General features: G+C 46.0%; 1 protein-coding gene across 1 annotated transcript; it reads right to left on the bottom strand.

Moving 5' to 3' along the window:
* Positions 1–4,272: 4,272 nt before the first annotated feature.
* Positions 4,273–5,046, bottom strand: LOC111545633. The gene has a single exon (XM_023216605.1). It carries the CDS (start codon positions 5,044–5,046, stop codon positions 4,273–4,275), a length of 774 nt encoding a protein of 257 aa, XP_023072373.1.
* Positions 5,047–10,442: the final 5,396 nt, after the last annotated feature.

Below are 10,442 nucleotides of genomic sequence, written 5' to 3' on the forward strand. Positions count from 1 at the left end.
GACAGAGTCTATCTCTGTTATCCAGGTTGGAGTGCAGTGGTGCAATCTTAGCTCATTACAACCTCCACCTCCTGGGTTCAAGTGATTCTCTTGCCTTAGCCTCCCTAATAGCTGAGATTACAAGTGTCCGGCACCATGCCTGGCTAATTTTTATATTTTTAGTAGAAACGGGGTTTTATCATGTTGGCCAGGCTGGCCTCGAACTCCTGACCTCAAATGATTTGCCAGCCTCAGCCTCCCAAAGTGCTAGGATTACAGGCGTAAGCCACCGCAACTGGTCAAAATAAATTGTTTTAATACTTATCTTTCTTTAAAGAGTTTTGTTCCCTTTCTGTATTCATAGATGCACAGGTATTATAGAATTCTTGAGGCAGAAAGATTTCCTGGAGAAAATGACAGAAGCTAGCTTTGTTCAGTGAGTTGTCAGAGGCCACAGAGCTAGTCTGCCAGCAAAACCAGAGCTTCTTTTTCATCTTGTAAATTAAACAAAAACTTTCTACCCAAAATGTAATGTACTTTATAGATTTACATTTCAGACATTAGTTTGATTTTAAGGAATAGCAATCAAAGACAGAGAGTTCACACTATTTTTCCTAGTCTGCTAGACAGTGTCTGCAAACAAGAAAATAGACCTCCACTGCATTTCCATTGATTAGATAAATGAATGATGTCCCAAAGCCTGTCTCACTCTCACACAAACCCCCTGCTGGCTCCTTGCCTGGTATGCTCATTTCCTCACTGTCTCCTAAACCCTGAACACTCTTACAAGCTAGTGATCAAAGCTCAAAAAGTGGATTGGTTTTGAGGACCGATGGTGAGGAAGGAAGGGAGAAAGGAAGAGCAAAATAGAGCAGTCAATTTTTTTTGGAAATTTAAAGCCATAGATAAAATTGAGGTCAGTAAAAATGAGGGACATTAAAAAACATATTTACCACTAATTTTCTAAGGCTGTTTATATACCAAAAGTCACTGCTATTTTAAGACATAAAATATGTAAAATATGAAGACCTAGCAAAAAAAATTTAAGATGTGGAAATGTCCCGAAACGATGAGAGACAAAGCTTTTCCCCCCTCTCTTTTGAGTTGGGTCTGCTTTCCTTATCTTCTTACCTTTAGCCCCAAGTTCAAATCAAATGTGAACAGTTCCCTGGGTTCCCACAGAGGGGCAGCAGCACACGAGGCCCAGGAGATGGTTTGGGCAGGCTCTGGCCCCCGCCCATAGAACATTCTCTGATTTACACTGACAGACTCACCACGCGAATGTTAGAGCCCTCCGTTGGCACCACCCTGAGCTGAGACTCCACGTCCCCCACACCTAGGCCTTCACTGCTTCTAGAAAGCTGGCTGAACTCATTCGCACAAGGTTCGGTCACTAGACCTAAAGTCCTGAGGGTCTTTCTCCCACCCTCTCCACCAGAGGAATTAGGAGCACAGTACAGACCACCAGGCCTCAGGAAATGTAGGGTTACTTCCAAGGAAATATTGCTAGCTGGAAAGACAGTGAAACAAGGCAGAGAGAGCCCTGGCCTCGGAGCAGACAACTTGAGGGCTGGGCCCAAGCTGCTTCGTCCTAGTCCCATGGAGTTGCTGACCATCCGCAAGCATCTGTCCCTTCACCAGTGAAGTGGGGTGATAATAACATACATCCTTGCAGAATTTTGAGATTTTCATAAGAGGAAGTAGTGCAATGGAAGCCGTCCAGGTCACAGAACGCTCTGATTATTTTTACTAAAGCCTAGTCATAGAATAAACTAAGAACCAACCAATGAAGATTTGTTCTTCGTTCCTTATAATACTTGGAAAGATGCAAGCCAACAGTTTTTACTCTGGAGCCTGTGATGTTTCATCATTGAGAGAATAAATTGAGCCATTTCGAATCCTGCAAAGAAGAAAGTTTACTCTTCAGATCCAGGATTTTCCAACTTGATACTAGGACCTCAACTCTACTGTACATGTGTAGGAATGGAGTTTCCTTCCCTGCAACTGACGTTTCACTTTAATAAACATAACTGAGCACATTTTCCTTGAGTTCATTGACTGAAGGCTTGCACTGTGGGGGATTGATGGTGTTAGCATCCACAGTGGTCAAGAAGATATTATATTTTCATCAGCTTTTTGATACTTTGCTACAACTCATATAGCTACATTCCAAAACATGAAAGGATTGAGTAATTCTCACACACTCATCTTTCAAGTCTAGACAGCACCTTAATCTGTCCAGGGCTGGACAGATGGAAAAACTATTGTGTTGCTTTGTCTACCACCCAACCCTGGGCGGGGGTTCCCTGGTTAGTGATAGCCATAGCGCACCCACAGCATCCGAGGGGGCTAATTTCCCAACTCCCCTCTCTCCCGATGGCAGAGGGAATCACACAGTCTGACCACCTCTGACTCCATGGGTTCCCTGGTCCTCCCTGGTGTCTCATTGATTTGGCTTCTCCTCTTATCTCCCTTAGGACTAGTGAGGGCCCCTTTCGCTTTAGCCCACAAATCTCCACCACAGTGTGAAGCAGGGGACGTCATCAGTGTTTTCATGATGGAAAAACTGAGCCTCAGAGAGCTCTGGCGGCTTGCTCTGAACAAGGACTCGGACTTGGGGCTTCTAACTTTTTAGCCAGGAGTCCTGCAACCTTTAACTCAGACCGAGCAGATGTCGGGGGCCCATTTGCAGAGGGGTCTGAATAAGGTGGACAAGGGTGAGATCCACACACTTGGACCAATTCCCAAAGTGCCTCTCCCCAGAGAAATGGCAACAGCTCTGAGGCTTCAGCTTATGCCCCGAAGGCGGGAGGGGAGAGTGGGAAAAGATGGGCTTTTCAAGTCATCAGGCCAGCACTGAAGTACACAAACAATGACTGGGTGACCCCACGTACAGAGATGGGCTCTGACGCAGCCGTTTGTCATTCCTCCTAAATCCCGGTAGGAAATAAGAGATGCAAGAATTACGATGGAATGTAAACTATTTCTTAAGGAAGCATGCTAGCATCTCTTCCTCCAAGAGTGCTACTCTGGAGAGAACTTTCTCCCCAATTCTTAACTGTGGTTATGCAAGCCCTTGTTAGAAAAGGGAAGGAAGGGTGCCGTGAGAAGCCTGAGGAGAGGGCATGGCGTTCAGATGAAGCGGCACCCCCTCCAAGCCCATGAGAGGCCCCTGCCAGATGCTGTGAATTTCATTCATTTCTTCTGTGACTTCCCTGAGACTCCTCTCCATGCTAACCCCCAACACTCCAATGACCCCCTCCTCCTTCCATCTCATCCCAGCACCCTCCACACCCTTCCTCACCTCCACCCTCATGCTCACACACATGCAAAGGATAGCAAGATGTCCACACTGTGAGAAAAGAAAGCTGAATGCATACTTTTAACTTTTGTCCACCCATTTTGAGAACAGTGCACCTGAGCTGGGGGTAGAGGTTGGGTTGCAGACAGCAGCACGACGGGAAGGCTGGGCCAGAAGTGAGAAACGTGAGATGGTAACAAGGGCAGGCAAGGCTGTGATCAGAGGCAGAGCCCATAGAGCTGGAAACAGGAGCCCACAAAGCTGGAAAAGACCCTGGAGGCCACACAGGGCTGCCCTCCTCTTCCAGATGGGGAATGGAGGCTCCTGTCCTAGGCTGCACATCCATTTGGTGGTGGTGGTCTAGGTGTGTTTGGGAGATGGGAGGTAGATAAGAGCCCTAGAAAGTCAGGTGTTCATGGATGACAGTAGGGTGTGGCTGAGTTCCAAGGCTGTGCTCCAGTTCTGGAAACCTCCACAGCTCCCTGGAGCCTCCCCCATTGTTCCCAATGCCCATTCTGGAGAACAGACTTTGCTTTTGCCCTCGTCTTTCTGCAAGGGTGGGGAGGATATTTGCCCAGTCACATCTCCATCCCCTCCTCTGAAACTGGAGCTGTGGAGCTCTATTTCTCAAAGAGGTTAAGAGGAGTAACAGGATGTGAGAAAATGCCTAGCACATCACAGGGCCCAATAAATGTCTGGGTACCTCCTTTGTCCTTCCTCCTGGTGTTCCCCCATAAAGTATGCCTGACTTTTCTTCTCCCATCTTTGGCAGAAATCTTGGGAAATAGTTGATCCTTGCCTCCTTCCAAACAACTGTTTCTGGCCTGGAAGGTGGCAGAGGACAGAGCCAACGCCAGGCCCGGGAAGGCTGTGGCTCGTGGGTACCTCTGCTGTCAAGGTGTGGCCCATTCAAGCAGAGGAGAGAACCAATGCCAGAAATTGGGGGCCAGGGTGGCATGCCTGTCCCCTGGCCCCCTTTCTTCTGCTGGGTTTCAGGCCATGCGAGTTCTTACCTTGAGAGGCAGAGTGGCAGGTGGGGCTGGGCAGCCCTTGCTGGTGTGCACAGCTGGACAGTACCTGTAGAGCCGTGCCCTTGTCGCCTGCACTGTGGGACCTGTGGCCTCCTTATAGCTCCCGGGGAGTATTTGGCAGGTCTCGGCACCTCTCCTCAGCACATTCTTTTCCTCTCCATCTGCAGTGTGGACCAGGACAGCCCTTGGAGGGAAGCATCCCAAGTTATCCCTGCATCGGGGGTCCATGCCCCACAGGTCCTGGGTGGCAGAAGTGACTGGCCAGTGCTTCCAGCCCATGGAGGGACTGCTGCTTTCATCAGTCATGACGGGAGCTGGGCTAGGAAGCCTCCATGCCCGGTGCTGTAGCCAGCCCAGTGTCTTGGAGGCAGGGGCCTGGCAATGCCTGTGATGTGGGGATCTGTAATCGCCACCCCTGCTTACATCCGGATCCTGGGATTTTTTCCTCCCTTCCTTCTTTTCCCTTGGAGCAGAGCAAGTGAAAGCAGCTGGTTCCTCCGTCTCAGGGCCTGCCTTCTGCAGCAGCCTCAAAGGAGGGGCAGCTGAGCCCTGTGTGCGCCTGAGGTCCCGGCCTGCCAAGAAGCCTGTCCTGGGACTTGGGAAACTGTGTCCCTCCTCCAGGCCCCCTGGGGTTGCCGCTGGAGACAGGGCGGGGAGAGCACAGGCTGGAGGAGCCCGCAGCTGGATGAAGAGGAAGGAAGTTTTCATCTGCTGCTGCTGAAACTGCCCAGCCATTTCCTCCGGGGGGTCGGGCTGGTCCCTGCCAGGGTGGAGTTTCAGGCCTCAGTGCCCAGGGATGCGAACAGCAGCAGCTGTGGGCAGACGTGACTCAGCCCCATGGTTCCACTGACAGCCTGAGGAAGCAAACAACAAGTCTTCAGCTCCGGGGGAGTCTTAAACTAGGGGGGTCAGATAATGATTATGGCCATGGAGCTGGACTGTGCACTTACATCACAGAATCAGAAAAAGATATTAGCGGAGAATAATCTACAAGTGAGGGGTGGCAGTGAGGACAGTCAAGACAACCCCTCTCACCTTTGTTTTCGTTTTTGTTGAGACAGAGTCGGGCTCTGTTGTTCAGGCTGGAGTGCAGTGGCATGATCTCAGCTCAATGCAACCTCTGCCTCCCGGGTTCTAGTGATTCTTCTGCCTTAGCCTCCTGAAGAGCTGAGATTACAGGCACCCGCCACCACGCCCAGCCAATTTTTGTATTTTTTTAGTAGAGACGGGGTTTTGCCATGTTGGCCAGGCTGGTCTTGAACTCCTGACCTCAGGTGATCCGTCCGCCCCACCTTGGCCTCCCAAAGTGCTGGGATTACAGGTGTGAGCCATCGCGGTCAGCTCCCTCTCGCCTTTGTGTATCTAAATGGAATCACTTTTTCTTCACTGCCTCCTTCCTCCTATTTGAAATGAAAACACTATTCATTTCAGAGTTTAATCCTAAATTCTGTGTTAGCTATTCTTGTGATTTGGTGACTGACCTGTGAGACACTGCTTTATAAATGAAGCCTCCAATAAACTTTGAAGCGTACTTTTCATCTACTTTGTTTGCATTATTTTTACTAAATACTTTTAAGCCACTAGGATAAAGTGTACAACAGACAGTTGTAACCAACTTTAATGTTGTCATGAATTTGCGCTTTAAATCCTGTGGTCATTTATGGATTCTCTAGGAGGGGTCCCACATCAAAATACTTGGTGTCATGGTTTGTGTCCCCTCCAAAATTCTGGTGCTGACAATGTGATAGTAGGAAGAGGGGGGTGGCATTTCAGAGGCAATCGGATCCTGAATGTGCTTCCTTCATGAATGGGATTAAGACCCTTATAAAAGAAGCTTCACACAGCTGTTGAGCAGTAGGTTGCCCTTCTGCTTTCCACCCAGGGAGGACACAGTATTCCTCCCCTCCAGAGGATATAGTCCTCACCAGACAAGGCACCAGGTGCCTTGATCTTGTACTTCCCAGTCCCCAGAACTGTGAGAAACCAAATTTCACTTATTTATCAATTATCCAGTCTATGGTATTTTCTTAGAGCGGCATGAAAGAAACTTGGTATTAACTCACCCTCCAAAATGAAAAGAAAGTGGTATTTTGTTGCAGCTGTGCAGAATACACTTAGCATCAAAGAAAGAAAGAGAGAGAGAGATGAAAGAAGGAAGGAAGGAAGGAAGGAAGGAAGGAAGGAAGGAAGGAAGGAGGGAGGGAAGAAAGAAAGAAGGAAGGAAGGAAAAAAGAAAGAGAAGGAAGGAAGAAAGAAAAAGAAAGAGAGAAATAGAAAGAAGGAAAGAAAGGAAGAAAAAGAAAAAATTGAGAAAAAAGAAAAACATAAGAGAAAGAAGAAATAAGATTAAAAAAATAAAAAATAAAAAACAAACTCAGGTAACAAATCAGGCTGGAAGGGTTTTTTGTTGTTGTTGTTGTTTTTAAATATAATTTAGCCTATCCTAATTAGAGGGAAGAAAAAAATAATCTAACCTTCTAACTTGTGAGAACTTCGGAGATCATTTCTTTCTGGCAAATTGTAACAGGTAATTGAAAACTATAATAAATAAAAAATGAGACAAAAGGAAGAAGAAAAGAAATCACCTTAAAACTCAGTTGAGTCACTCACATTCAGAGTATTTCTATAGCCTCAGTACCTCTCAGAGGGAAAGGAACCTTTTTGAGTCATGCTGACCTTGTACCTGAGGTGGAAAGAAGGCAGGTTTGAGAAAGCTCCAGTCTTCATCAATGTGAAATAACTTGACTAAAAGGGAACCAGGAAATCATCCTCCAAAACAAAGTGAGCATATGGTCTAGAACTTCCTTGCTCTGCATGCAGCATCGTGTCAAGTCTGGGTGAATTCTCTCTTCCTGACTCCTCAGCATCCCCGCACATGGGCAGCACCCCTGGGGCATCAGGGGCCACTGACCCTGGCTGACCATGGCAGGCCAGGCTTCATGAATCCTTGGAAATTCTCAGGATGCCAGGATGCCCGGTCGGAGTCTTATGATAGTTTTCCTTGTTAAACATCTTCACACAGTTTTTTCACCAAAGGTTAAGGAGGTTTTGCTTACATTTCCAGACAGCTGGCAAGTGACTCAATCTACATCTCATTTAGAAAGGTGCTCAAATCTGTTTAGGCCAGGCACAGGCTGCTATAATCCTTTTTATCACAAATACCAGTACAGAGAATATTTTGACAAAATATATATCATGTATGTCCAAGTGTAATTGTATGTTGATCTCATTACATTAATGTTCATAAAAAACATTTTACATAAGTGATGTCCAGTCCTCTATAGGTAATTTTCACACTCTCTTATACAAGAACTTGTCTGCACGTCGCAATCACTCTACAAACAGTACTGTGTGTTGACTGATTAACTGCCAACAACATAGGAAGCTATGTCTTCATATGGAACAGGAATTTGGGTGAGAAGAAACCATCATTTTGTTTTAGCTTCTGAAGGTGCCAACCATGATGTCAGGTGCTTTGCACAGTGTATTTCATTCAAGACACAGCACAATCCTGTGAAGTAGGTGGCATCACTTCTATGTTGCAGTTAAGGAATGTGAAGCTCAGGGAAGGCACAACTGCCCCAAGTAGGCAGGGGCTTTAAAGAGCCGCCAGATGAGAAGTTTCACTCCTTCACCTCTTTCCATTTCAAACATCCAACTTCTAAACCAAATGAAGTAAAGTACCAAAGAAACCATGGTGGTGCAGGTAGCATGTCCAGGGCACTTCTCTCTTCTTTTTATTTGCGAGCTCACCACAGTGGGGATTACTGCCCAATATTTCATTTCTGGGTTGTGCGGGCTGAAATAGGAGAAGGGTAAAGAAATGGTGGATGACACTTGAGAGCTGACAGGAGTGCTGACTTGGAGGATTCATCTAAGATATTTCCTTGGGACACCCTTAAGTATTAGGAGGCACATTTAGGGGATGGGAGTTCTGTATGAGAAGTTGGGGAAAGTGCCAGAGAAACACGAGTAAACAGCAGAATGATTTGAGAGCATAGACTTTGCTGCCACGCAGACATTTCTCAGCCCTACTTCCACTGTGTGGCCATGTGACCTCAGGCAAGTGTATCAATCTGTTCTCACGCTGCTGATAAAGACATACTAGAGACTGAGTAATTTATAAAGGAAAGAGGTTTAATTGACTCACAGTTCTGGAGGACTGGGGGGGCCTCATGAAACTTACAATCACGGCAGAAGGGGAAGCAAACGTATTCTTCACATGATAGCAGCAAGGAGAAGTGCAGAGCAAAGAAGGGAAAAGCCTCTTGTAAAACCATCAGATCATGTGAGAACTCACTCAATACCATGAGAACTGCACGGAGGTAACCCCACCCACCATGATTCAGTTACTTCCCATTGGGTCCCTCCTGTGACACGTGGGGGATTATGGGAACTACAATTCAAGATGAGATTTGGGTGGTGACATAGCCAAACCATATCAACAATTTACTTGGCCTTTTTGACAATCAGGTCCTCTTCTCTAAGATGAAGTAACAATAACTACTTCATTTTTAATAATAGCCATTCTGACTTGTGTGTGATGGTATCTTATTGTGGCTTTGATTTGCATTTCTTTAATGATCTGTGATGTTGAGCTTTTTTCATATAGTTGTTGACCACATGTGTGTCTTCTTTTGAAATGTGTTCATGTACTAACATAAGAACAGGAAACCAAATACTGCATGTTCTCGCTCGTAAGTAGAACCTAAGTGACGAGAACACACGAGCACACAGAGGGGAACAACACACACTGGGGCCTACTGGAGAGTGGAGAGTGGGAGGAGGGAGAGGATCAGAAAGAATAACTATCGGGTATAGGCTTAATACTGGGTGACAAAATAATCTGTACAACAAACCCCCAGGACACAAGTTTACCTATATAACAAACCTGTACGTGTACTCCTGACCTTAAAACTTAAAAAAAAGTAGCTACTTTCAAGGGCTGTTGTGAATATTAAGTGTAGGTATAAAAGGCTTCCTTAGCATAGTGCCTGCTACCTAATCGGTTCTGTATAATTAATGTTAGTTACTTTGAGAATTTAGACCCACATGTTATCCTGGAGAGAATGTGTTCACCCAACAGAACAATTTGAGCTGTTTCATGAAATATATAATTTTTTAAACCAGCAACAGGTAATTCCATGCATGTTTTTATGCTTCCTGTCTGGTGGGAAAGCACCTTAGAGCTGAGGAATTAATTGGGATGTGGGAGGGTCAGCAATGCATTTGGGGTCAGCGGAAATGGGTTTGAGTTCTGAAGTAACTAATCATTAGCTGTGACTCACAGCAGGTTTGAACCTCAGTGGACATTGTTTTAACACAACAAAGTAAATTTCTGCCCTTCCTACTTTATGGAATTGCTTTGCAGGTCAAATGGGATAATCTATGTAGGAATACTTTATACACATAAAACTGATATAAGGTCATACACCACATGACATTTTGGCTAGTGATAGGTGGTCCCATAAGATTATAATGGAGCTGAAAAATTCCTGTCATCTAGTGATGTCATCACTGTCATAATGTCATAGCACAGTGCATCACTGATAACGCTGGTGTAAACAAACCACTATGCTGCCAGGCACATACAATTATGTATAGTACGTAATACTTGGTAATAAATGACTATGTTACTGGTTTATGTATTTACTATTTTATCATGATTTTAGAGTGTACTCTTTCTACCTATAAAAAAAGTTGGCCAGGCATGGTGGCTCACGCCTGTAATCTCAGCACTTTGGGAGGCCGAGGTGGGCGGATCATTTGAGGTCAAGAGTTTGAGGCCAGCCTGGCCAACATGGTGAAACCCCATCTCTACTAAAAATACAAAACTTAGCCAGGCATGGTGGCAGGCGCCTGTAATTCCAGCTACTCAGGAGGCTGAGGCCAGAGAATTGTTTGGACCCAGGTGGTGGAGGCTGCAGTGAGCCGAGATTGCACCACTGCACTCCAACCTGGGTGACAGTGAAACTTCATCTCAAAAAAAAAAAAAAAGCTATCTGTAAAACAGCCTCAGGCAGGTCCTTCAGGAGGTATTCCACAAGAAGACATTGCTATCCTAGGAGAGGACCACTCCATGCACATTTTTAGCCCCGAAGACCCTCCAGTAGGACAGGATTTGGAGCGGG

Source organism: Piliocolobus tephrosceles, chromosome 7 (genome assembly GCF_002776525.5).
Source record: "Piliocolobus tephrosceles isolate RC106 chromosome 7, ASM277652v3, whole genome shotgun sequence".
NCBI classification, from domain to species: domain Eukaryota; kingdom Metazoa; phylum Chordata; class Mammalia; order Primates; family Cercopithecidae; genus Piliocolobus; species Piliocolobus tephrosceles.

What these genes read in the sequence shown, in the direction of transcription:
- LOC111545633 (XM_023216605.1), bottom strand. Translation starts at nt 5,046, where the DNA reads ATGGCTGGGCAGTTTCAGCAGCAGCAGATGAAAACTTCCTTCCTCTTC.